At 55.0% G+C, this 26,419-nt stretch overlaps 5 protein-coding genes across 5 annotated transcripts; 3 read left to right on the top strand and 2 right to left on the bottom strand.

The window, feature by feature from the left end:
- Nucleotides 1–91: 91 nt before the first annotated feature.
- On the bottom strand, nt 92–3,164 carry B0T26DRAFT_84410 (peptidase S8/S53 domain-containing protein). The gene is made up of 2 exons (XM_060447581.1): nt 1,258–3,164; nt 92–1,195 (listed from the first exon to the last, which is right to left on the bottom strand). The coding sequence occupies exons 1-2, from the start codon at nt 2,985–2,987 to the stop codon at nt 313–315; spliced, it is 2,613 nt and encodes an 870-aa protein (XP_060303743.1). The 5' UTR covers nt 2,988–3,164; the 3' UTR covers nt 92–312.
- A 3,256-nt stretch (nt 3,165–6,420) lies between these two features.
- Nucleotides 6,421–11,758, top strand: B0T26DRAFT_746717 (uncharacterized protein; the record flags this gene model as incomplete). The annotated part of the gene is made up of 4 exons (XM_060444732.1): nt 6,421–8,509; nt 8,604–10,035; nt 10,122–10,331; nt 10,399–11,758. 4 exons carry the CDS (start codon nt 6,421–6,423, stop codon nt 11,756–11,758), a joined length of 5,091 nt encoding a protein of 1,696 aa, XP_060303742.1.
- Nucleotides 11,759–14,841: 3,083 nt separating this feature from the next.
- B0T26DRAFT_737368 (sulfate transporter family-domain-containing protein) lies at nt 14,842–17,599 on the bottom strand (the record flags this gene model as incomplete). Its single annotated transcript, XM_060443437.1, has 4 exons — nt 14,842–16,409; nt 16,489–17,032; nt 17,090–17,235; nt 17,326–17,599. 4 exons carry the CDS (start codon nt 17,597–17,599, stop codon nt 14,842–14,844), a joined length of 2,532 nt encoding a protein of 843 aa, XP_060303741.1.
- A 3,450-nt stretch (nt 17,600–21,049) lies between these two features.
- B0T26DRAFT_671092 (rab-GTPase-TBC domain-containing protein) lies at nt 21,050–22,982 on the top strand (the record flags this gene model as incomplete). The annotated part of the gene is made up of 3 exons (XM_060439280.1): nt 21,050–21,859; nt 21,935–22,797; nt 22,859–22,982. 3 exons carry the CDS (start codon nt 21,050–21,052, stop codon nt 22,980–22,982), a joined length of 1,797 nt encoding a protein of 598 aa, XP_060303740.1.
- A 625-nt stretch (nt 22,983–23,607) lies between these two features.
- B0T26DRAFT_84218 (uncharacterized protein) lies at nt 23,608–24,867 on the top strand. Its single transcript, XM_060447561.1, has one exon. The coding sequence runs from the start codon at nt 23,864–23,866 to the stop codon at nt 24,533–24,535; it is 672 nt and encodes a 223-aa protein (XP_060303739.1). The 5' UTR covers nt 23,608–23,863; the 3' UTR covers nt 24,536–24,867.
- The last annotated feature ends 1,552 nt before the right edge of the window (nt 24,868–26,419 follow it).

Raw genomic sequence — 26,419 nt, 5'->3', positions numbered from 1 at the left:
ACCCATGCTACCTTGATGTACGTGAGAGGGCGAGTAGGATACATGTAGATGAATGTGATATTAAAACAGGAAAACAAAGAAGGTAATTCGAACGAGCTTAGTCAAAAAAGATTGTCCCCTGCCCCCTTCCCGCTCCCCGCACGCCCCGAGCGCCGGGATTATATGATATGATGGTTGTTTTCCTCTCGCTTTTAAATGCAGAGCATTCCTATCAAGTCTACACCCCTAGAGAGCCAATGATAGACCCAAAAAAATACATGTAGAGACTTGCCAACCCTAAGCAAAAACAAAAACAAAGATTATGTGGCTTTTTCACCGCCTACTACTACCTCTAGAATGGAATGGCGTCGCCTCCTCCCCGTCGTCATCCCGGTCTTCCTCGTCGTCATCATCGTCTTCTCCCACAACATGATGCTCTTCATCGTCATCGCCACCGGCAACCCCCATCCCTCTATCACCGTGGACCCCCCGCTTCTCGCGAGTACTCACTTCAGCCTGGTCACGGTACTCCGTTGCGCCGCCAAAATCATCATCGTCATCTTCGTCGTCATCGCTGCCGCCGGCAAACGCATCGTACAGCTCGCCGCCACGTGTTCTTCTGCTGCCCTTGGCCCTAGCCAGCCCGCCCTTCTCGCCGTTGCCAGCTAGACCCTCAGCCTCCTCCTCGTCCAGGAGCTCAAATTCGTAGTTGTTGCGCTCGTCATTGCGCAGACGCTTGCGGCGGGCCATCCACAGGTAGATGCCGAGACCGCAGCAGAAGACGACGATCAGCACTGCGGAGCCGTAGATCCAGGCCTGTGTGCTTGCCGAAACGCCAAAGGTTGGGAGGAACGAGGGAAGCCAGGTGCTGTTGCTCGGCTGAGTAATTTGCTCGTCCAGTGTAGGAACCTCTGGACTCTCTGTCGGCTTGCTATTGACTGGGCGCTCTGGGTGGTCTGAGGGGGTTGCTGTTATCTTGGGGTCAGCAGCTACTGGGTCCGGCACCACCGTCGTCACACTTGCAGGCAGAGTCGTGGTGGCGATGTCCGCATGGTTGTCGTCGTCTTCCTCGGTAGGCATAGGCAGATTTGTGGCCTTAGACGCATCTTTGGCTTCTCCCCACAGCTTCAAGTGCCAGTCGACAAACGTGCCGCTGAACTGGTTGACATTGGTGTCCTTTACAACAATCGTCCAAGTGCCGAAGCCGGATTCGCCCCTGTTTATTTTTGTGAGCATACGATACCACAAGGAGGACGCAAATTCGCAAGAAAAACTTACCAGTGCACAACACTCATAAATGTCCAATCATCATAGCCATCTGGTGAGTCGTCAAACTTGCGTGTTGTCGAGAGATGGCTGACTATCTTGTTGGGGCTGATGAGATCAACGCTGATATCACCCCGACGCCCGTGTTCGATGTTCATGGTGACTGTTACATGCTCCACTCGTTCGAAGTTTGCGTTTTTGAGCATGTCTTCTGTAACCTCGAAGCTTACGATGATCCCCTTGTCTCCTTGAGGAATAGCCTCTTTCACATGAATCCAGGGAGAGAAATACCAGGCTTGCGGTTTGACATTTTTCCACGTCTTAGAAGCTTCCACGATGGCATAGCTGTCGATTTTGCCGTATCCAAAGGTGTGGCTGTACTTCTTCCCGATTGTAGTAGTCTGCCATTCATCGGTATCGAGGTTTATTGGCACCGCAGTGCCCATAGCGAGGTACTGCATGTCTCTCCATGTGATATCCGGCCGGACCTGTAAGACAAGTGCAAAGATGCCTGCCGCAAGCGGGGCAGCCGCTGAAGTACCACCATGGCCACTGTAGCAAGCATTGGTGCCGACATCGGTGGTGTGAATTGCGTCGCCGGCGCCGCTTGAATACGTGACAACCAGTCCTGCAGAGCACTTCTCAGAATAGTACGGGTGCTGGCCCTTCCTGTCTATGGCGCCAACCGTGATGCTGTAGATACTGTTGGTGTAGCCATCGAAGTTGCAGTTGTCCTCACTCATGGCGCCGTTTCCGCTGGCAAACACATATATAGAGCCAAGGCCACCCCGGCCGTTCTGGACTGCATTGACCATGGCTCTGCGGATGAGGATCCCGGGAGCGTCCATGCTTCGCCCATCGTCCGGTGGGCCCCACGAGCACGAGTAGATCTGATTGTGTTGATAATCGTAGTTCATGGCGACTGCCTCGTCGGCATCGGATATGACCTTGGACAGGATACGGAGGCCTGCGATCTTGGAATCGTATGCGACGCCGACGCCGCAAACGTCGTTCTTAACGGCCGAGACCTCGCCGGCACATCGCGTGCCGTGCTTGTCGTCAGACAGGCGAGGTTTGGGCTCTTCTGTATGCTCGTTAAAGTCGTACGACCCAGCCGCATAGTAGTTGGCCTTTAGATCATCGCTGTACATGTCCAAGCCGTCGTCAACTATGGCGACAGTGGCATTTTTCCCCGTGATGCCCTGCAGCCACACATCCGTGACATTAACATCGTGGCCAACCTGGACCGAGTTGAAGAGATGCCATTGCTCCAGGAAGATTGGATCTCTGATGTCGAGGGCTGTGGCGACTTGCGAGATCTTCTTCTGGGCTGCAGAATCCACTGTTTCGGTCCTCTTATGAACGGTTCGGAGGGACGGGCCGTGCTGGACGGGCACAACGCGCTTGTCCCAGGGCTTTCGCAGCTCCTGCTTCTGGGAAAAGAGAACACCATCTAGAACACTGCGGTCGCCCAGCGACCGCCGGCGCCGGCGCCGAGAGGTCAATTCTCTCTTCACAATGTCATGTTCCGCCTTTCTGGCAGCAAAGATGTGGTGATCTTTGAGCTTGCCGAGGGGCCCCTCGTGTAATAGCCCCAGGCTTCTCGCGACCTCGGCGGGCGATGTTTGTGAATCGAGATGGAGAACGTAGTAGTCATTCGAGTCCCAGTTCCGGGGGAGAATATTAGTCGCTGCTGTCAGGCTGGCTAGGCCTAGCAACGTTGCGACTGACGGGAATCTCATTGTCGGAAGCTAGGTAGGCTGAGGGCTCGAAAGCACCTCGTCACCGTGCGAAGCGGTTGGCGACGGGTGGCTACGTCAATCGGTTCGATCGAAAGTGTTGTCGTCAGGATAGCGGGCGATGCACGACGGAATTGATCGAATAGTAGCCGAGGGCGCCGACCGACTCGGAATTAGGCTGCCCTGATGTGGTCTGTTCCACGGCGAGAGTGCTTGCAGAGCAGCAGTCGAGGTTGAGGCCAAGGTGGATGAGGTTCCGTCCAGATTGCCAGCCGCTGAGGTGGAGGGCGAATGAATGACTTGGCCGCATCCAAAAACCGTCCGAGCGCGCTAGGACTGCAAGGTGGTGGGGACTGTCTTAGTCTGCGCTAGTGGGGAACGTATAACATGGCGCGGCTGTTTCGAGTGCTAATACGGGAGGAAACGGAAACAACCAAGAGGGGCGACGTCTTTGCGGGTTTCGAGCCTGGTTTGGCGACCAAAGGACCACTGCGCAATTGCTACCTAGGTATTTCTTTGCCGGCGATGATGGCCTCGTTCGAGGTTGCGCTGTGGAGAGGTGGCCTCGGGCTCGGGGCCTGGCCTTGTCACTAAAACGCCTCATCACGTATGTGTAAGCCACGCCCGGGGAGGTAGCGATGAAAGCCAGCCGTTTTGCGGCTGCGAGCTACTACTAGTGCAGCGCGGTGCAGTTTGCCATTCGCTACCACAGTCTCCAGCACAGGCCCGGGCTATGCCTGACTTAAGGCGGGCTGCCGTTTTGTCCCTGGCCCGAAACCCACTTCAAAGGGTACTTTGAGCCAATGATGGAATGATCCGAGCCGAGCCGCTCAGGGATTCGGGCTACAGTCTAGCAAAGAGGCAGGTGTTGCTGGCCGAGCCCACTTCTTCGAGGGTTCAGCCAGTGCATATACGTGTACTGCGTAATGTGCTCTGCTTGTTGTAACCGTGTCCAGAGCCAGAGCTCGGTTGCTGACGCCAGTAGCGTCAAGTGAAGTGCCAATATTAGTTCAAGTGCAGTTGCTGACTCACTGCTGACTGCATTGAGACTTTGAGTTACAACACCAAGACTACGAAGCATATTAGCATTTCTCTTCACGACCAAGGTAGCTTACCTGCCTTGTCTTGAACTAAAGCACAAACATTCCATACGGTCTTTTGGTGACGGGTAGGTGTGCCTTGGTAATCAAGATTACAAAATTACGGATACCAGGTAATGAGGCTTGGGAGTTACCTGTTGATATAAGCTACTATTCTCCTCTTTTTCAGTACCTAGGTTCTTTCATCCGTTGATAAAATTGATCTATAGAGCAAAAGTCTCCATTTGGATTGTTGAACGGTCTCGATTTCTTATCTAAAACTCCCCCACTACCTACTTACGTATTACGGAATACTCGGTCTGTAAAGTTTATTATGTGTGGAGTATCAACCTCTCCGCAAGTCTTGGTTCCAACCGAAGATACTTAAACCGCAAATTCGACGCCAGGAGTCGAGACAAGCCCGACAGCTGATCTACGCCGCAACCTTGTCTTTATAGATAGCTGTGCCGTACGGATTTAACATGTTGCGTTTGCTTGTCCGCGCGGCGATGGGGCAGACAAACAACCGCTTCTGAGACAACCGTCTCCACACTGCACTCCGAAACGGCACGCCCCGCCCCTGACGCCGCCATCTCGTCCCATCATCTCAGTCGCCTGTGCAACGGGCGACCTGGCCGTCGAATTTTTGACTATCCAGCAATGTGCCCATAATAGATATTACCGGAGTGCCACGAGACGCACACTCTCTGTATAATAGCGGGTGTCTCGGGGGGAGCGGGAAGTGTCGTGTGGACCTGCGGACTTGATTGTCGAACCCACAAAACAGAGAGAGGCGGTGACAGACTGAGCGAGGTCACTCTTGGACGACCTGTCGAGCAGACGACCACGTAATAGTAGATGTTGCCCAGTTTGAGTGCCTAAATAACTAAGGTGCCATATATGTATGTATAGATGACCATATGATAGTAACATATAATAGTAAGGACACTCTGCACTTGGTAGTAAAAACGAGCCTCTAGAGTCCGACGGTTCCAATTCTCTTCTTTTAGCTTGCAGCTGTCCAACGGCTGCCCATTAGGTAGCAAGGGCATTGGTCCCTCGATTGGGAAACGACCCGGCTTTCCCATGCACACACATATGAAGTACATATAGTAGGGTCCTGCGGGAGCAAACCGTGAATGAAGTTGACAATGGGTGGCGTGCGCGCGCGCGCATCCCGAGACAAGAAAAGAAGTTTCGGGCCAGGATCCGAGCCCGCCATCGCATCGAAGGGCGCCAAAAGCTTCCAGGTTCGATTTCGATTTCATCCCTCCCCAACCACCACAGCTGCCTGCAAGATGAAAGGGCTCCCCAAATGCGCGGCTGTAGGTGGAGGTGCCAAGCTCCCGAAGATTGGGGAGCTTCCCGCCTTCCGATTTTTAGCACCCCTGTCAAGTGGGCTGTCAGCCTCTAGGTGTGGTGCTGACCCTTGCAAACGATGGGGTTTAGACGCTGCTGGCTTAGCTTTGTGTGGGCGACGAGGCACACGAGGCCCTGGTCGCGGGTGCTGAGGTGGGAGAGCTGGAGAAGGTGCGATCCCAACCCCCAGCCCGGCCTAATTCGTGCCAAGACTGGACGGCAGGGAAGAGTAAGACAGCAATCTTTCCGCCCAAGCGCCTCTAGCAAGCAAGGAAGCTCCAGTTCCATCTCGTTCCTTCAAGGCTCGGTGCTGGTGTCTACGAACAAGGCTGTCCTGGCCGCCGCGCTTCTTCTCTTCTTTTTTTTGCCCGCAATCTGTGCACCGTACTTTTGGCTTATAGCGAGGCGACCTGGTCCCGGGCGAGCCGTTGTCGTGGATTGCTCGATTTGCTCGATTTATTTGCTCGATTGCAGCCCGAGGCGCATGTGTCTGTACGACATTGGCTATTATGGAAACCTGCAGGGCTCGTGGACGAATGGCCAGCACAACCAGCCCTATTAGGACCCAAGACTACCAAGACCAGACAGCAGCAGCAGCAGCCAGCCATTGAAGCACCGCACTACACTCGCCTCTCGCACGAAATACCAGCATTTCTTCCTACATACTTCAAGGTACCTACAAGCAGCATTACGGACACCAGCTAGCTCGAGCACTCGACAGCACGAGCATCTTCCACACACCACCCCACGCTGCTGTCGAGGCTGGCGAGCGACGACGTCAGGAGCTATCAGACTGCCAGACGCACGACACGACACAGAGACAACGGGCCACAGGGGACGCCGACGAGGCACGAGACCCCCCAGAGCAGGGTTGGAGGCGCCATCGCCCACCTGTCGTTCCACCCCCCGGGTCTGCAACGGGCGGCAGTTGAGCTATACGTAGCCGGACGTGGACGTGCTGTTCTCCGTACCTGGCGCAGAAGCCCAACCGAGCCGACATGTCAACTCCCTACTGGGGCCAGCTCCCCCCGCCCAAAGCTGTTCAAGCTAAGGCCTATCGCCTGTCGGATGATCTGACAACGGGCGGCGACCGTCCCCAGTCATTGGATGGCGCCGTCCAGGCTCAGCCGCAGTCGAACCGCGTCTCGGTCCAGACTACAAAATCCGATGCGCTGACCGACTCGACTATGAGCCCCTTCGTGTCTCCCACCGCTTCAAGCTTCCAGGGAGGACTGGCCCCCCGCCCCCCCTCGCTCCCTTACGGCGCCAACCAGTACCCCCCGGAACTTGCAGAGAACCGCCGCCGTCGCAGAAGTCGCAACCAAGATTCCGACCACGACTACTCGGCCCCCTCCGGGCCCCCGCCTCCCGCCGCCCCCGAAGTACCGCGAGCTCCACCTATCAGCTACAGGCATTCCTCCGGGAGCGGCCCGGCACACGCGTACCCACCGGGGCCTCCGCGCCCCAGCAGGCAGATGGACGCCGACGAGTACCGCAGCTCCCCGACCTCGGGTGGGCTGAGCGAGGACCACCCGGTTCTGGACAGGGCGCGAACCACGCTAGCTGCCAACGCCGCCTCCCGGGACCAGGGCCATGGCCAAAGTCAGCGCAACAGCACCGATCCCGCACTCGCCAGAAACATGTCGATGCGCGACGAGACAGGCGGCCATAAGCGCAGGGCCTCTGCCGCCGACCAGGTGCTGCAGTATAGGAACAACAGGAGGCCATTGGCGAACCACCCCACTGACCGATCGAAAATGTTCGCAGTCGACCGCTCACCGCTACAGAGGCTTGAGCTGACGCTGGACAGCATCTCCAAAGAGGATAAACGGGCACGCGCAGAGGCGGCCGAAAGAGCCGCGCGGGAGAGGGCTGCTGGGCCCGCAACAGCAGCAGTAGCGGCGCCAGCAACTGGCCCAGCCCCAGCGCAGCAGGCCGACCGGAGCCTGACGTCCCAACAAGCTCGTTACCAGCAAACCCAACCCTCCACGCCCGGCCAGGAGGAGTCAAAGCCGAATTCGCTGGCGCCAGTGACGCCCACACGGGCTGCACAGGGCGTAGCCATACAGCACGGCCCTCTCTCGCAAAACCCCCCCGAGGAAGGGCGGAGATACACCGCCAACCAGAAGTCGCCGCGAGCTCAAGCGCCCGAGTCGCGAATACCTATCCCAAGCTCGGGCGCGCAGCAATCCGGTATCCCACAGCGGAATCTCAGCTTTCGCGAACGCGCAGCGAAAAATGAGATGAAACTGGCCAACGGGCTAGACGGTCCCTCGTCGACCATCGAAGCGTCATCGCCAGCGAAATCGCCAATGAGCGGCGTTGCATTAATAAGGAGCGGCACCAATAAGCTCAAGAAAAACCCCCCGGCTGATCCTTGGCCTGAACGCTCAGAGGAACTTCTGCCGCCTGTGCAAATGCGGACCGGCCCAGCGCCGCGCAAGGTAAGGGAGGGCGGGCCTGCAGCTGCTGTAGCTGTAGCTCATAGATCAGCCGGCGCACCGGGGCGTGTTGAGCCCAATGTGCAGCCACGGCGTCTCGCAGACGACTACGACGACGACTACCAGGTGTCAACTCCGCCTGCCGTAGCAAAGCTCGTCAAGTCGGCTAGCCAAAGAAAGGCCGACCAGATACTGGGGCTAGGCCCATCCTATCAACCGCCGGCCAACGGAACACGGGGGAGTCCGGGTCTTGTAAATAACGGCCCGGCGCCAGGTGCCGTTGCTGCCTTTGCTGTGGGAACCGCCGTTCCGGCCAGCGCTGCTTCCCGCCTTCATGCAAGGCGGGACGCGAGAAGCGACAGCGACACGGACGAAGAGTCGCATCATGTCTCTGGTTACATCTACCGTGCGCGAGACAAACTCCAGCCCGGTATGGGTATCTTCAAGCCCACGCCGTACCTCGACGAATGGAAGACAGCCACGGTCGGAACCCTAGATGGTGCCCACCTTGACCTCGACGACGTGCAACCAGTTGCGGACGGGGACAGGGCCACCCCCTGGTGGGAAGGGAGCAAAAGAAGAGGCAGCATGGCTGCCCGACCAAAGAAGGCCGAGGCGTTCAAGGGCGAATATGATGACACAAATGGTATGCTTATTTCTTTTTCCTTGACAACTATCAGTATTGCCTGTACAAGCCACTAACTGCAACCGCGTCTCCTCGCGCACCCCCGCACTCACAGCCCCTACGAGATTCAAGCCTCCACTGTACTTGAAGTGCGGCCCGTTACTGAGATACTGTGGTCTGCGGTACGAGCGCGTGCCTAGCCGTTCAGCACAGGACGGGGCCGGGACCGTAGTTGACAAGGAAATATGGAGAGGCTCTGTCATGATCGTCACGACGGATGCCGATTCGTCGTATGATATCGCCCCGACATTGAGGTTATTTGTCCAGCCCATCGAGCTACTGCCGCCTCCTCCAAGGGAGATCCAAGGTGACGAGCCCCTGGCGCCCGAGTACGTCGATCCCATTGCGGGCCACCCAAAGCTTGGCCGGAAGGGCGAGACTCTTTATGTGAGACCGGTAGACCATCTTGATGAGGCCAAAGACCTGTCGAGAGACGAAACGGACAACGGCTTGTTTGAAAAGTCAAAGAGCCCGTCCGATATGCCTCTTGGCAAGGGCGTGGTAGATCCGCCAGGCTCGTTTGCCGCCAGGAGAAAGCGGGCCGACATTGACGGGGAGAAGGCAGGCAAATACAAGGACGTCCGAGGCTTCAGATTGCACGCTGAGCGGGGTTATACCTTTTGGAGATTCAACATCGAGGTCGAGCTGGGCGAGAAGCAGCAGCGCATCGCGTACCGGATCAATAGAGGCCCGTCGACGGGGTTCTGGGTGCCGGCCAAGGGCCAGGCCATGAACATCATGTTCCACAGCTGCAATGGCTTCAGCATGACTGTTAATCCCGACCAGTTCAGCGGACCGGACCCCATGTGGCGCGATGTGCTCAACTCGCACCAGAGCCAGCCCTTCCACGTCATGATCGGCGGCGGCGACCAAATCTACAACGATAAGTGCATGCAAGAGACCAAGCTCTTTAGGGAGTGGCTCATGATCAAGAATCCCCTGCACAAGCATAATGCGCCCTTTACTACCGAGATGCAGAACGAGCTCGAAACCTTCTATCTGGAGCGCTACGCCATGTGGTTCTCTCAGGGCCTGTTCGGCATGGCCAACTCGCAGATCCCCATGGTCAACATGTATGATGACCACGACATCATCGACGGCTTCGGCTCTTACCCCCACCACTTCATGAACTCGCCCGTCTTCTCCGGGCTTGGCAACGTGGCCTTCAAGTACTACATGCTGTTCCAGCACCAGAGCACCGTCGAGGAGACGGAAAAAACGGAGCCGAGCTGGACCCTGGGTGAACGGCCGGGGCCGTACATCACAGAGCGGAGCCGCAGCTTGTTCATGCACCTGGGAGCAAAGGTTGCACTCCTCGCCGTCGATGCCCGCACAGAGAGGACGCGCGAGGACGTAATCCGCGAGGACACGTGGAACAAGATCATAGACCGTTGCTATGCCGAAATCGACAAGGGCAAGACAGAGCACCTCCTCGTCCTCTTGGGCGTACCTGTAGCCTACCCACGGTTAGTGTGGCTCGAGAATATGTAAGTTTTCTGCTAGTACTGCTTCGTACCCGTGCATTTTATCCCCCTTTTCTCTATTATATCTCAGCTGACACTCCCTTGTTCAGCTTGACGTCTCGAATGTTGGACCCTGTCAAGGCTCTCGGTAAACTCGGCCTCTTTGGCGGGTTTCTCAATAAGTTCGACGGTGGCGTTGAAGTTCTCGACGATCTGGACGACCACTGGACAGCCAAGAACCACAAACACGAGCGGGCCCTTATAATGGAGGACTTACAAGACCTAGCGGCAAGCAAGTCTGTCAGAATCACGATCCTCAGGTAAGTTTGAATCTAGAACTCTGCAATTATCTTGCTGTTGCAGCCCGAGACTGATAGTATTACCCAGTGGCGATGTGCACCTCGCGGCTATCGGCCAGTTCTACTCGAACCCAAAGCTTGGGCATGTGAAGCACAAGGACTTTAGGTACATTCCAAATGTGATCTCATCGGCCATCGTCAACACTCCACCGCCCGACCTGATGGCCGACATTCTCAATAAGCGCAACAAGGTGCACCACTTTGACAAGGAGACGGACGAGGACATGATCCCCATCTTCGAGCATGGTGTCGATGGGAAACCGCGCAATAACAAGCGCCTGCTCCCGCACCGCAACTGGTGCTCAATCCGCGAGTACGTGCCCGGGAACACGCCGCCACACACTCCCGACCTCTCGGAACACGACTTCACCCCCCTCGACACTCCTCCGGGTGTGGCCAACGGCGGCGGTGGCAGCGGCCCAGTGAGCCTCTTCCGCCGCCTCTCCAAGTCGCGCAACCGTGGGCCGTCCTTCCACGGGCCCGATGGCGTTCACGACCGATCTCGCCCACCCATCTCGGGCGGCCTGCTTCGTACCCTGTCCCGTCGCGCCGGCATTGCCAGTGCGGACGAAGTTGGCAACCATCAGCAGAAACCACCTGGTCTGTTGACACGGACACTCTCGGGGTCCTCCATCAGTGGTCGGTTCGGCGGGCTATTCCGTCGGCGCAGCAGTATTAAGAAGCACGATGACGGCGGTATCAACGGCAACTGGGGTGCCGAGACCGACGAGGATGACAGCTACAGCTACGACCCCCAACACCGCGGCGGTGGTGTTGGTCTGCGAGGCGGCCTAGGCCCCGCTGGCCATCACCACCAGTCTGTGAGCGGCAGCGATACCAACGATGACGATAACGGAGAAGGCTACAGCCGCGAGTACGCTGACGGCGACGAGAGCTACTTCTCCGTCAAGGCGGCAGCAGCGACTGCTCGAGACCACTCCCACAACGACAAGCCCCTCCCCCCAGACCCGGCGCCCAGCCCCCCTGCCGCTGCAATGATGAGCGGCGCCGTACCCGCGGCGCCCATGGTCGGCATGCCCAAGGCAGCACCGGGGCCCGGTGACGCAGCGCCCGAGCAGGACTTTGCGCCCCGGCCCTTCCACCGCGCTCCGACCGGCCTCTCGGTCAAGCAGCGCAAGCGCGCCGAGGACTTTGTCGTCAACCTCGAGGGCGGCCTCGAGGTCTGCCTTAACGTCGAGATCAGCCCCCGCGACCCCGGCGGCTCTACCGTTCCCTACCGCCTCATCGTCCCCAAGCTGTGGTACGAAGACCTCCCCGAGGATGTCCAGAATGCCGGTGCTGCTACTGCTAGCGCAAACCCCCCTAACCCAGCTGCGCCTTCCGGGATAAAGCGCTTCATTAGCCTACGGCGAGGAGCTAGTAAATAGATCTTGCCATTTGCTTATAACGGTGCTAAAGGACTCTAAAGATATGGAGTGCAGTATTATACGAAAGAGAGGCGGGATACGGGATTTTACAGAGGTGTTTGTTGATTAGATTAGAGGTGTTATTGTTAATTTGGCAGAGGGAAAAAAAGTTAGGATACGTATTGGAAGTGTGTTGTTTGTTTTTTGTTCGTGGCGTGGCAGAGATTTGGTTTGCCTTGATAAACTTTTTTGGGAGGGGATTCCTTTTGGTTGTTCATAAAAAAGTTGATGAGATAAGAATGGGATGATTGGATGGATGAATATGGAAGACCTTTGGAGGAGGAAATGAATACCTTTTATATCGTGGCGGGGTGATATCGTGGCGGGATCTTGTTTATTTTCTACTTTGGTTCATTTTATCTTATTTTATATCCCATAACGTGTGTGATAAGCGAGATGAACAGACAAGCGAGTTGAACACTTTTGACGCGACGCGCCTCCTCTCTACAAAACACCAAATTCCTCAACAAACTCAAATGTCTCTTCCTTCATACGAAGCTAGGGTGAATTTGGCCCTCAGGGCTATTCAAAACGACCCAAAACTCAGTATTCGAGCTGCAGCAACAACATATCAAGTCACGGTAAATACTATACGCAACCGACGCGACGGCAAACCTGCACGACGTGATACTCCAGCCAATTCGCGTAAGCTTACGGATTTGGAAGAGAAAACGATTGTTCAGTACATCATTGAGCTATGTGCACGCGCATTTCATCCCCGGCTTTCGTACGTAGAAGATATGGCCAATCGATTGCTACGCGAACGCGACGCGCCCTCTGTCGGTACACGCTGGGCTCACAACTTCGTCAAGCGCCAGCCAGAACTTCGGACGCGTTTTACGCGTAAATACGACTACCAGAGGGCCAAATGCGAAGATCCAAAAGTTATTCGCGAGTGGTTTGCGCTTGTGCACAACACGAAGGCCAAGTACGGTATCCTTGACGAAGATTTGTACAATTTCGACGAGACCGGCTTTATGATGGGCATTATCATCCCCGCTATGGTAGTTACTACCTCTGATGGCCGTGGTAGGGCTAAGCAAGCCCAGCCTGGTAATCGAGAGTGGGCTACAGTCATCCAAGGAGTGAATGCTCTAGGCTGGACTATCCCACCATTCATTATCTTAGCTGGGCAATATCACCTTGCTAACTGGTATCAAGAGTGCAACCTTCCGGGTACCTGGCGTATCGCAACAACCGACAATGGCTGGACTACTAATGAGAAAGGCATGGATTGGATTCGGCACTTCGATTTCCACACAGCATCTCGTACGAAGGGAATATACCGACTGTTAATTCTCGACGGCCACGATAGCCACCACTCCGAAGAATTCGAGACTTACTGCCGGGAGCACAACATCATCACACTCTGTATGCCTCCGCACTCTTCACACCTACTTCAGCCATTGGATGTTGGTTGCTTTGGGCCGTTGAAGAAGGCGTACGGCTGTCAGATTGAGCAGCTGATGCGGATGAACATCACACATATTAGCAAGCTGGAGTTTCTTTGTGGGTTTAGAGAGGCGTTTTTTGCTTCGGTTACGGAAAGGAATATCCAGGGGGGGTTTGCTGGAGCCGGCCTTGTGCCGTACGATCCAGAGAGGGTGATATCCAAGCTGGATGTGCGTATTCGGACTCCAACACCCCCAGCTACAAGCCCAACTACATCGCTACCTTGGGTCTCCCAAACGCCACAAAACCAGAGAGAGGCTGCCTCACAGTCAGCGTTCATCAAAACTCGAATTTCCAACCATCAGGGCAGCTCTCCAACACCAATGCTGACTGCTGTGGATCGATTAGCTAAAGGTACGATGGCTATGATGCACGAGGTGGCTCTTTTGCGTACAGAGGTCTCAGCACTTCGGAAGGCCAATGAGGGGCTTAGTAAGCGACGGAGAGCCAAGAAAACACGTGTTCGGCTTGGAGGATCACTTACTGTACAAGAGGCACAGGATCTACTGGATCAGAAGGCTGTGGGTGGGCAGTTGGTCCAGGAAACACGACAAAATGGTGGTGGTGCAGGGGGGTCTCGTTCGAAGATTCGATGCTGTGGCGTATGCGGCAAGCCTGGCCATAATGCACGTACGTGCAAGGAGGCTGCAGAATCGTCTGATTCATCTGTTTCCGATTCAGTTATTGTTATTTCCTAGTGTTGTGGTTGTGTAATTGAGGGTAGTTGTGGTGAGGTTGTGGAAATTGTTCAACTCGCTTGTCTGTTCATCTCGCTTATCACACACGTTATCCGGCATGCATAGTTGAATACCTACCTACCCCTTGGCCAGCTAGCTGTTATTTGGTTATTTGTTTTGCTTCCTACTGTTTGCATATTTAGCATCGTTCTAGATGAACACCTGGTAGTTGGTTAATCATATCAGCAGATTCGCTTTAGCGTGTTAATCTTTATTGCCGTTTACTGGTTTATACCAATTAGTTTATTTCGAGTAATTCAAGGTGTTGTGATTTGTCTCCACTTCCCGTGATATGTTATCTACCCGGTCCTTTGCTTAATAAGCCACACAATTTTCTCGTTGATTTCAAGCCGAGATACCCTGTCTTTCCAGACCCTTTGTTGTCAGCTTGTGAGAGCTTATTTGGCCTTGAAATACCTAATTCAAATATCATTTATCTCTAAGTCGATACCGCAGTAGGTTTGGCCTTTTCAGGATTAAGTCTAAAGAGCTAGCTCCTAAGTGTAATGGGTATCGCGAAATCGAGCACGATAGGTGCCAAATATCATACACAGGCGCATCCCAAAGCCAGGCTGATGAAGCTGAAGCTCTGGGACAAACGCATTTCCCTCCAGCCAACGCAATTGCTCGCCGCCTATCTTTATGTCATCGCAGATACGCTTCCCCTTTCCCATTTTACCGTCCCCCACTAAAACCATAGCAATTTGGGACCACCAAGTCAGAGCTCTTGATCATCCCGGCCAAATAACAGAACATCGTCAATACCAGACACTTTTGCGAGAATAAATCGACCCTAAAGCAGCCCCTCGTTCATCACCCATATTTGCCACGGTAAGGCACCCATCTAGAAGCACATCACTTAGTGCTCGTAGGACTTCCCTCGGCCACAGTCGTCTCAGACGAAGACTCGTTCTCGTTTCTCGCCTCAATGTTGGCAATGGCACTCTGTAGGGCGCTCGTCAGATCGACGTGGAAGAGGGGTCGGTTGTGGCCATGAACAGGAACGGCGCGAGTCCGAGGATTTCGGCTCTTGACGTTCTTAGCACCCTTGGCCTGAGCGGTCATGACCTCACTACTGCTGCCGCTCTTGTGAAGGCCCAGGCCGACTTCGGCGTCTGCTGTCCGCGTCGCTTGAGGACCGAGCTCCTTTTCGTTAACTTCGAGCTCGGCTGCCGCAGCAGCACTCTGGGAGCCGCCGATCTCGGCCACACTGAAGATACTTCGCCAACGCGTGCGCGGTCCGTCACCGCGCTCTGTCGGGTAGCCGAAACCGGCATTGACGAGGGCGCGCTTGGTCCAGCGGTTGGTGATACAAGCAATATGCCAGTCCACGACATTGGGAGACGCATAGCGGTCGAGTTGGTTGCGAACATCAATCATCTGCTGCACAGACGTGATGTCGACGTGATTAACCGAGCTAAAGTCCAGGATGATAGCCTTGAGAGTCGGCAGCGAAGTGTCCACATCAGCCATCCCAGCTTCAAGGCCCGCCGCAGCAGCCGCCTTGAGCTTTCTGCGAGACGGACCAGGGTCGTTCCAGGGACGGTCGCCGGGTCGCTGAAAGTTAGTGAGATTGGTACGGCGTGTGTGGGAGAAAATGAATTGCACCATGTACTCCAAGCTGTTGCCGGCGTTGGGATAGCTGAAGCCCTCCGAAAACCGATAGATGAAGACGCCGGGGTAAGGATTGCCAAGCTCCACCTCCGGGTTGGAGCCGTCAGCATGCGTTATGGGCAAAAAGACATTCCGGTAAGGAACCTCTGCCGAGCCCGTGAACGTCCCATACTCGCTCACGGCCTGGCGGCTATCACCGATGACGTGGTCGTCCAGAACTGAGTGCACCCTAACACGACCCAGGAACCGGCCCCTCGTACGGAGAGTTCGGTAAAGAAGCAGCGCAGCCGACATGCAGATAGTGGTGTAAATACCGTTCTCGATGGTGGAGAAGACGGTGACAAACACTCCAGCAAAGAAGATGACGACTTCAAGAGGCGAGATGAGCCAAAACTGATACACTGTGTTGGGAGGTGTGATGAGGTCTCCAACCGCGTGGATGATGACGGCAGCCAGCGAGGCGTTGGGGATATAGTAGAAAACAGCGGGTAGAGCATAGATGGCCAGCAGAACCACACAAGCTGTAATGACACCCGCGAACGGCGTGCGAACGCCGGCCTTGGACTTAATGGCGGTACGGCTGAACGAGCCGGTCGCGGCATACCCGCCGAGGAACGGACCCAGCATGTTGGTAACGCCAATGGCCACCATCTCTTGCGACGGGTCAATCCTGTAGTTGTTTACGCGTCCGAACGACTTGGAGATAGCAATGTGTTCAATCAACAAGACGATGACGGTGGCGGGCAGGTAGCTGAGTAGGCCACTCGCAACACGCTCGTTGAGCACCGGAACAGCTGCGTTTTGGAAACCTATTACAGTCCATTTTAGCGCTCCAAAATACGTAGCATAACCTGTAGGTCACGAAAAGAAAAGGATGGGAAAACTCGCCTCTCGGGACAGTGAGCAAAATGCTGAACTTGACCTGTTTTTCGGGAAGACCCCTGTTGACCAAGTAACTGATGAGTGTGTATAGGAGAATGACAAACACAGTTCTTAGCGTCGAGAGGAAGAAGAAGAGCCGTTGGTGCTGTGACCACCGACGTGCAGCAAAGGAGCAGAACCCCCTGATCAGATATAGCATTGTAAGAGCCGTCAGCCCCATAGCAGCGTCCAACTTCGTCCTAGGAAGTCCCTGCAGAGTGTGGATGAAGACCAGATATGACGCATCTCTTGTCGAGAAGCCCGTGATGCCCATCATAGTGGGAATTTGGCCGACGGCAATGCTGATAGCTGAGCCCGTCATAAAGGCCGAAAGTGCAGTGAGGGAGATGAGGTCGACGATCCAGCCGCAGCGAATGAGCCCGATGAATATGACGATGGCTCCCGCCAGAATAGCGAGGGCCGATGCAATAACGTGACCTGGAACATCGGGTAACGCGATCTTCATGTCCGCGACAACACTGCCGGTAACTTGTGACATGACGGCAACTGGCTGTTCCGGTATAAGCAACTCTGAGCTAACTGTGGTGTGGGCGAGAGGCTAACTTACTCCGATAGTGATATCCTTGGACGTGGCAAAAAACCAGTAGACTAAGACCCCCATAAATGAAGAGTAGAGGCCAAACTGGACCGGTAGATTAGCCAGCTTGGCATATGCCATCCCCTGGGGAACGACAACAGCGCCAATGGTGATACCTAGAGTTTGGGAAGGTTGGGGCCGTTAGCGGGCCGAAGCTCTCGAATGTGGGTTAAAGAAAAAGGAAAGGGTTGGGGGAGCGTTCTTACCAGCAACGAGATCCCCTATGAGCCATTGCAGGTTGTAAAAGCTGATCCATGATAGGAATGGAAAGAGAGACAGCATATACGACTGGATCTGAGCGCTAGAGGGCATGGTGTTGAGAAAGACGTCGGCTGTCCGAGGAAGCTCCTCTATAAAGGTCTCGCCTGTCTGGCCGGACAGGACAGACTCGCCACGGCTAACTTCATCCTGGTACGGCTCTCCGGCTCTGAGCTTGATGCCCAGGCCCTTCGCCAACAAATGGCCAGCCTTTGTTGCCATATCGACGTCGCAAAGCTGTGGTTGTTTGATGGCGACCGGAGTGATAGACCTCAGAACGAGGGAAGACGGGAAGCCCCGGGAAATATACTGGAAGGGGATGCGGTGTTAACCAGTGCAATGTCGCGGTCGATCAATCGGAGAGGGCGACAGGGTTCCGGTGTGCGGGAACGAGGCGGAGACCCCGAAGTTGGCCGTTGCCGCTTTCTGCGGGGACCTCGGTGGTACAAGGCTAGAGGATGGGAGAGCCGAATGTCTGTCGCTTGGGCGGACAACAGCCGAAGCTCCTGTGGAACTGAGGTCTGTCCCCGGATTGTCTAGATGGTTCCAGGTCTAGATGGCGAGCATAGTGGCAACCAGCTAAGACAAAGTAGAATGGGCCGCGGAGGTGACAAAAAGATGGTGCCTGGATGATACCGGATATAAAAGCAGCACAGATCAGACGGACGTCTTGAGATGCCGTGGAAGCTTCAGAAGTCAAATTAACGGCAGCGGTGGAGCTGGAGTTGGAACTGGCTGGAGCTGTCTAGAGGTGAAGCTGGCTGGTATGCTGTTCGTTGATGAGATGCGACAAACATTGGGCTGTGTCGTAATGATGGAAAAATCACCAACGATAGCGAAGATGCGAGCCACGTTTTAGGATTTGCGAGTATAAGGTATGTAAAGTCGAGATGCCTTAGGTTATCCGCCTTTGATTCCACAAGTAACTTTCAAGGCACTCAAGGTACCTAGTGTCTTGGTGGTGACTTCCGCGGAAGCTCTTCAGATCCAGGCAGGACCTTAAGACAGCCGAGGGAACGATAACAAGCAGGGTCTAACCACCCAACCTGGAAGCCGGTAAGAGGCTAAGGAAAATCGAGGGTGGCCCAGACTAGAGTCTTCGTCCTAGAGAAAAAAGGAAAGAAAAAAAAGAGAAGCCGAAAAGTAAAGTCAGGGTATCGTACGAAACGAGAGCTTGCTGTATCGCCGAATATCGACAAAGCAAGGTGATGCGAGGTTGTGATTGGGCGGTCCTAAGTAGCTCGGGGCGACTGACATCTATAGATACAGAGCGGAGACCAACACAGGTTGCGAGTGGGCACCGGCGAGATGGCGGCGATGGTGCAATCGATTTGTTTGCCTCTCACAACCCAGAGCGCAGGAATAACGTGGGGATGGGCAAGCTTCTTGCTTGCTTCGAGAACTCAAGAAGGGACCAGGGGCGGAGGGAGAGGGAAAGAGGATGCTGCACGGTGGGGAACACAGGGGCCATCCTTGGGTTTGCGTTGCCACAGTAGTTTGTCACGAAATGATGCCATCGGCGAGTTCACCTAATAAATTAAGCAGCTGGAGAAACCTAGGGTGGAAGCACAGAATGGGCACTGGCAACGGCGGGGCCCGAAATGCGCTGCCTTCCATTGCCTAAGGTTACCTTAAGGCAGGTATGGAAGGTATGATATGGGCAAAAATGAGAATGGAAGTTGCGCAGGTCGGCATGTCAGCACCACGCGCCTCCGGCCTGGCAGGGAGTTAAGCTTTTAAGGTATTGCAGCCTCACGGTTGTAGACACCATCACACCTTTGCTTCCCAGCAAGGTCATCATGCCGGGGAACTGTGAGGCTGTGGAGGGTCGGGTGGGCCGCCGGTTCCCATTCCATTGCCAGTAATTCGCGCGTTTGTGCTCCCTATCGCGGTCAGGATAGGCTGAGGGGCTCCTTTACAAAGGAGTAAGGAAGGTTTGGAGGCGTGGGACTCCCACACCGATTCCCGCAGCCTGGGAACCTAAGGTGGTGGGGAGACGATGGCGCAATGAGAGCCAAAATTGTGTGCTCGATTGAGCTGTCAGCCACGAGACCGACAAGCGCAAGAACCTCGGGTCTCTTTAGGTTCAATACGCGATACATCGACGCTCCGTCGGCTGCTAGGCTCGAGCTTTCACCAAGGTTGTCTGAAAGATCTGACATCCACAGAGAGTCTTGGCTCCCATCGATCTAAGCTTGCACATGCCGAAAGCTTGGATGCAGGCCCAATCTTGAACTTGGCTTGGCAACGGCCTCCGGGTGGGTTCATTTCATGTGGAGCCGGCGAGTTGTATAAAAGAATACCGAAGACCGGAGAGCCCTCTCATGCAAGAATAAACGGTGGAAACCCAACGAAATGGTATATGTATCAAAGACGATAAAATTAGGCGTGAAAAACTCGAGGTAGCATTCGACCCATCGAGATCTGAGCGAGATTTCGGGATGACGTTATCGAGCCAAACGCGGAGTCCCGTCAGGCGGCCACGCCCTGACCAATCACATTTCTTTTTATGTCCTGTTCAGGAAGCCGGGGACGCCGCTTCGGGGCCGGCAATGGATCCCCACTCAGCCTCTGGTAGTATTCGGTTCTAGCACTTGCTGCCTGAGGTTTAGAGTAGTAATCTCGACCTCAGGCAGCGCATTACAAAGTGGTCTAGTTCGGCGATATGGGATGCCCAACACTGAAAACTACCTAGGTAGGTTTGTAAATTTTGAAGAGGCACCAAGTACGTAGCTTTATTACCAATCAGCTTATTCGAGCCCTCGAGTGTGACTCGGCTGACGGAGAACCCGCTGCCGGATGACCACGACAGGACAAATCAGAGGGTTTGGTGTCACCCACGAGCGAGACACTGTTCAATATCTCTGACTCATGTTCCTCTTCTTTTCTTCTCTTTACCTCCTCTATGGGTGGGCTGCTTTTTTTCGTTTGTCATTCGCCGAGACAATGGGAATTGAAAAATTGCAGTTGCAGGCCTGGTGTAGGGTCGCCTGCAAATGCGGGGAGTAGATAGGCGCTTCACGATCGCCAAGAATCTTAATACAACCATGCAAAGACGACAGCATTGCAAAAAGAAAGAAAATGAATTTGGGGCGCTAAGAAAGCAGTGACGTCTTGAACTTCTGTTTTATCGAAAGCAAAGCCTTGGGGATGGCGAGGTCCGTAGATGGCAGCAGTACGGAACATGGGGCCAAAAGTCTCCTGTACCTGCCTTACGTAAGGACAGTGCTTGTGAGAACTATATTATCTCTCCAGCTTTAGGGGCTTACAGCTATATTCTAGCGCTGAGATCGCTACGGGCTAGTGGCTTCATCGCTAACACTTTTTATTTTTATTTTTAGCGGAGTGCCTACACAGTATCTATAGGTAGGGGGATCTTCTAGACACTGCCCTTACGTAAGGCTAGCCCAGCAGATTAACGAAGACTTTTGGCCCCATGTTCCGTAATACAATACGAAATAATTGGACGGAAGTGTGGGCAGGAGACGCGGTGTCGCGAAAACGACACGAGCGCTAGCTCCCCCGCTCGGGCCTATTTGGGTAAAAGAAAGTCGACGACGCCGCTAAGGCTCGGGGAGGCGCACACCGCTAACGTCACTGCCTCACAAAGCGCAACTTGACAGCTCACCCTACAACGAGTTTGCGCAAGCGGTGCGAAATTCAATTGCTGCAATGACTCTGCGCGAGCTGAATCACCAAAGCGACAAGATGTCGAGCCCCTCCAAGGAGGCGGCCATCCACATGGCGCCTGCACTTGCGCCTGCACCTCCCGGTCCGGGTCCGAATCTCAATCTGAATCTGAATCTGCCCTCCACGATGCAGCTCCACCCGCCGCCGTCCCCCGGGACTCATCGCACCCTCCGGAGATTGCAGTCGGCCCATAGCCTGGGAGCAAAGGCTGCGAACCAGCCGTCGCTCATTTCGCAGCAGAGGCTCCAGCAGCAGCAGCTCCAGTTCCACCAGTATCAACAACTTCAACTTCAGCAGCAGCAGCAGCAGACGCAGACGCAGACGCAGACGCAGACGCAGCAACAACAGCAGCAACGGCCACCAATGATATTTCGAGAGTTGCAACCGGCGCTTCAGCTACAGCCCCAACTCCAACCTCCATCCCAACCGCAGTTCCTACAACGGGATCAGCGTGATCGGCAATTCCAACATCTACAACAGCAACACATCCAGCAGCACAACCAGCAGCACAGCCAGCAGAGGGCTGCCTCGCCGCCGCGCAGAAATGCTAGCATCAACCGTTCGCCCCAGAGAGGTCGCGCCAATAGCGATGCCCCCTTGACCCAGCCGCCGCTCGGCCTCGTGACAGTGAATAAGCGCTCTGCGCTGAGCAGGCGGTCGCTGGCCGCCGATGCCATGTCTCTTGAGAGGCTTGTGCGCGATGGGCCTCCTAATGGCGATGTTGAAGGCGCGCTCGAGAGTACGCGCCTCAAGATTCTTGACCAGGGCATCAAGTCTGACAACGATGGCATGGTGAGACTAGATTACTTACCCCCAAAAGTCAACAGGTTGTGTTAGCTGACATGCCACGCGCGCACCCAACAATAGTCCTCTCTCCGCATCTACGTTTGGCTGATCCTACTCAACGCTCCCGTCCTCGAGACTGATGCCTACCTGGCCCTGATCCATCGTGGCGCCTCCCCTGCCTACTCCAAGATCCGCAACGACACGTTCCGCACTCTGACAACGGACCCACTCTTCCGACGCCGCGTGAGCGAAGCGAGCCTCATCCGCCTGCTCAACGCCATCGCGTGGAAGCTCTATGACGCGCGCGAGGGGCGCACTTCGGGCACGGCCATGGCCATAATGTCAATGGCGCGGGATCCGAGTATGAATAATCGCTCCCGCCAGTCCCTGCCGGCAGAGCACTCTAACGGCGGTAGCCGGCCGGGAACCGGCCACGGGAGTACGGGACACTCGTCTCACGCAGCCTCATCACCCGCGGCCAAGAACCGCGCGCGAGCGCTGACGCTGACGACGGAGGGTTCCGAGACGAGCGGCGTGGCATCCGAGCCGGGCACTTACGTCCAGGGCATGAACGTGCTCGCGGCGCCTTTCCTGTATGCGGCGCGCAGCGAGGCCGAGGCCTTCATCGGCTTTCACCAGCTGCTGACGCGCGAGTGCCCTGGCTATATCCGCGGCGCCATGGACGGCGTCCACAAGGGTCTGGCGCTGGTCGATAAGGTGCTGGCTATCATCGACCCCAAGCTTAGTCTGTATCTGCTTTCAAAGAACATGTCGGCCGAGATATATGCCTTCCCCTCGGTTCTCACGCTCTGCGCCTGCACCCCACCCTTGCCCGAAGTTCTGCGCCTTTGGGACTTTCTCTTTGCATACGGTCCGCACCTTAACATTCTGTGCATCGTTGCGCAGCTCGTCATGATCCGCGCCAAGATTATGGAGTCGCCCAGGTAAGCTTATCTCTGTCTCGTGGCTACCAAGAACTTGCGACTAACAAATCCTCTATGGCAGTCCGAACAAGCTTCTTAGGTCGTTCCCTGCATTGCAGGCGGACCAGATCAAGAGCGCGACTATTGGCATCATAGCAAAGATCCCAGATGACGTCTACGCCGAGATTGTTGCCCATGCCCGATAGCAGGATCTCCTCGCCAGTTTTACTTTTGACACGGCAAGCCTAGGAAACGCACGGTTTTTCCTGGTATTAACAACAACACAAACAAGACTTGGCATTGTTTACAAGTCTGTGTGTATGTGTACGTGTGTGTTTGCATCAATCAGCGTTCCTCCCATGGCTCGCCTCCCGGAGCTTTACGGCCTAGCTCGTGAAGTGCGCCAAGCAGCAACAAACAAGAGAAACGTCTAATCGGAAGCTGGGACTTCCCCGGACATAAAACAACCATTTGACCGAGCCGCGCCGAGGAAACACGAGAGTCGAAACAGAATCCGACATTTTCCCGGGACAAGTTAGTTCGCAATAGGTCTAGCGATGTGCCACGTCTGCCCATTGACGACTGCGTCCATATTTGTCTCCCCAGTGTTTGACAACAGGCTAGCAGCTTAAAAAGGGGGGTTCACGCGCTGAACACCGTGTTCTCAGTACCGCCGTCAGGTTTTCGGCATTGTACGTGGCCGGACGAGGAAGGGAACACCCAAACAACCCCCCCCCTTCTCTAATCACCTAGGTTGGGAAGGCAGAGAACAACGGCAATAAGGTCCCGTCACGGCTTCCCGCGGACAACCAGTACCCGGCCGATCTGAAGCGGATGAGATGCCGTATCCCTCCCCCCCCGTGACCAGACGGGACGGGATGGCTGATAGTGGGCCGGTATAGTCGAGGGCGGCCGACGGAGATTTGGAAACGGTGGGATTTAGCCGGGCGGGATCACCGATTGGCGTTTGACATATTGGGAGGGGAGGGAAATATTGGAATAAGGAAAAGAAACATGATGGGAAATTTCTTATCTTTGAGGGGTGTCATGTTTTGAAGAATGAAAATGACGTGATGATGTGAAATAGATGAATGGGTCGATGGGACATGTTGGCACAACTAGAGTGGATGCATTTATGAAATCAATCGAAAAAGGGGGAGTGTGTCTGGTATGTACAGGAGTCGCTTTCCTCTCCACTCTGGGTCTTTTGCGTATTGAGTTGTTTGAAGGAACACAACACAACCACCAACCAATCTCTCTGCTGGCCATGATTAGTCGGGCCTGTGATCTCTGTTGTCGTCGCTGCACGGGGTCGTTTCTTCAAACAACACAACGGTCGAAGCAACAAACAAGCTTTTTCCTACGCCACGAGATAGAGAGACAGATGAGAGAGAGAGAGGTGCGGAAGTCCGTCGCCGTCGCATTCCGCCGCCCGATGGCAGTTCATTTTCCTTGTTGGGGGCGTTTCGGGAGAGGCAGGCAAACTGCTGCAGGCTCGCATCGCATCCCGCATCCCATCGTCGGGACGCCGCCCACCGCCCACTGGAATCAGGCAGGCAGGGTTCGCCTAGGTATCGCCGGGATACTGAATGGGTGGATTGATTCGTGGTGTACCTGCATGCGTGCGAACATGCATGCAATGCACGAACGGTCGGAAGGTCGTATCATCCATTCGCATGTTTTACTGGGGCGGCGCAACCACCCACCCGCCGGTCACTGCACCATTTCGAACGGTCTTCTTGCATGCCGATCTCCCTGATCTGGATCTGGATCTGTCACTTCCACACATCAGCGCTCCGTCGGCAAGGCAGCGTTAGACGCCTACCTTAAAATCTGGTTGATGCCGACGACCTTCACAGCAACACGGTAAAGACATGCAACACACCACACCTACCCCAACGTGTTGCAGGTCCGTTGATCAGCTGCCTGTGTTCCCGGTTTCCCACCGCTCTGTACTATGTTGGGTAGGCTTCAAATCCGGCCTCGGCTGTCTCGTCCATCTTGAGAAGCAATCCACCCACCAACCTAAGGTTAGGGTATCCATCCATTGATGTTTCGCAAGGCTTCTCTTGTAAGTGCCAACCAACAACACAAAAAATCTTCTTCCCCACTTAGATTTGTCGGTACTGTCATCCCCTTCGAGTTGTCCATCCCATCCAACAGCTAGCCCATCGCCAAAAACTCACCCGCACCCGACACCTCATTCAACCCCGCTCATCCATCACCATGGCGGCGCTGTTTCTCAAGGTGTTTAGATTCATTCCCCGCCCCGTCTCAACTCAAACCAAAATTCTCAAGGATTTGTGAACATCCATCCTCGCCCGCAACCCGCAGCCCGCAACCCGCACCCCCTAGTCCGTCCCTAGTCCCGCTTGTCCTGGGCTGCATATTATCATCGCCATTAGCCGCGACTTCACAGGACAATGCATGAAGAGAGAGGGCGGAGGGGGGGTGCGGCGGGCACATTGTTCTGGCAACGCGGGATATATCTCTGTTTTTTTTTTGCTGTTCCTGTCTACATAAACCATCGTTTGTGCTTTGGTCTCGAAAAGGGCGGCCGAAATGGGAAGTCTGAGGACTTTGAAACACAAGAGCGAATTAGGAGGCACTTATGGGCCGAGCTTGAGAGCTTGAGTTCGAGTTCGAGTTTTGTGATGAAGACGAAACTGAGAGAGACTCTTCCCTGACCCTGAATAGGCATACAAATTCGTTCATACCTGCCTGGCTGCATCTCTGAATGTTCTGGACCTTGTCCCCCTTCGCATCTGGGTAGGCACGTAGCTCGCAAGATGCAATGCACTAAACCATGTGACGTAGCCGTGGCATGGCATCCATCCAATCGATCGGATGGGTCGGATCGACCCACTTACTCACTCACTCACTCACTCACTCACTCACCTCAAAACAAAAAGTGATGCCCGCAGCTGTATTTGCGTGCCGTGTTACCCGTTTCTCGCATATCTCTCCATCCGGACGGAGTTGCTGCTGCTGCTGCTAGGGCGGCGCGGCGCGGTATGAGTGACGGCAGCAAAGGCGGAGTGCGGCGGCGGCGGCACTTGAGGGGGGGACAGTGGAGCCGAGAACCCGAAGGAAAGGGAAAAGAGAGAGGCACAGCGTGCTTGGATAGATGTCAAGGTTTCTTTTTTACCAAGGTCTAGACCAGCCAGCCAGCCGGCCAGCCGGCCGGCCAGCCTGGTTTGTTCCAGGTTGTGTGTTGTTTTCTGCTTTTCGCGTTTCGCGGCACACGTTTTAAACCTCGTCCCTGGGGGGAGAGAGGAGTGAGTGTGTCTCAAGGGAGAAAGGCGAGGGAGCAAAAATCGTTTGCATTCGTGTCAAATTCTCGAGTTGGAAAAAAACAAGACCGAGAGTCTGAAGACGTGGACACAAAAATTCATGTTCAATGAAACACCCGAATGTAAGGCACAATGGCAAAAAGAGTGCTGACTTGTCGCCCTCTTGGCAACCTTTCGGGGTCGCTACCCGTGGCTGCCTGTATGTACTTGTTGTACCCCACGGAGCGGAGGGAGGGATGGCCAGTATATCCTACAACCCATTCATTCATATTGGGATCCCATCCCCATTCCCGTGCCTAGCCTGCCAAGTTCTTCAAACTCTCTCTCCCTCCCGCACCCACACACCAAAC

This window comes from Lasiosphaeria miniovina, assembly GCF_030549165.1.
Source record: "Lasiosphaeria miniovina strain SMH2392-1A chromosome Unknown B0T26scaffold_1, whole genome shotgun sequence".
Taxonomy (NCBI): Eukaryota; Fungi; Ascomycota; class Sordariomycetes; order Sordariales; family Lasiosphaeriaceae; genus Lasiosphaeria; species Lasiosphaeria miniovina.
Note: the sequence above shows the minus strand (reverse complement) of the source record. Positions and strands in the feature narration are given on the sequence as shown.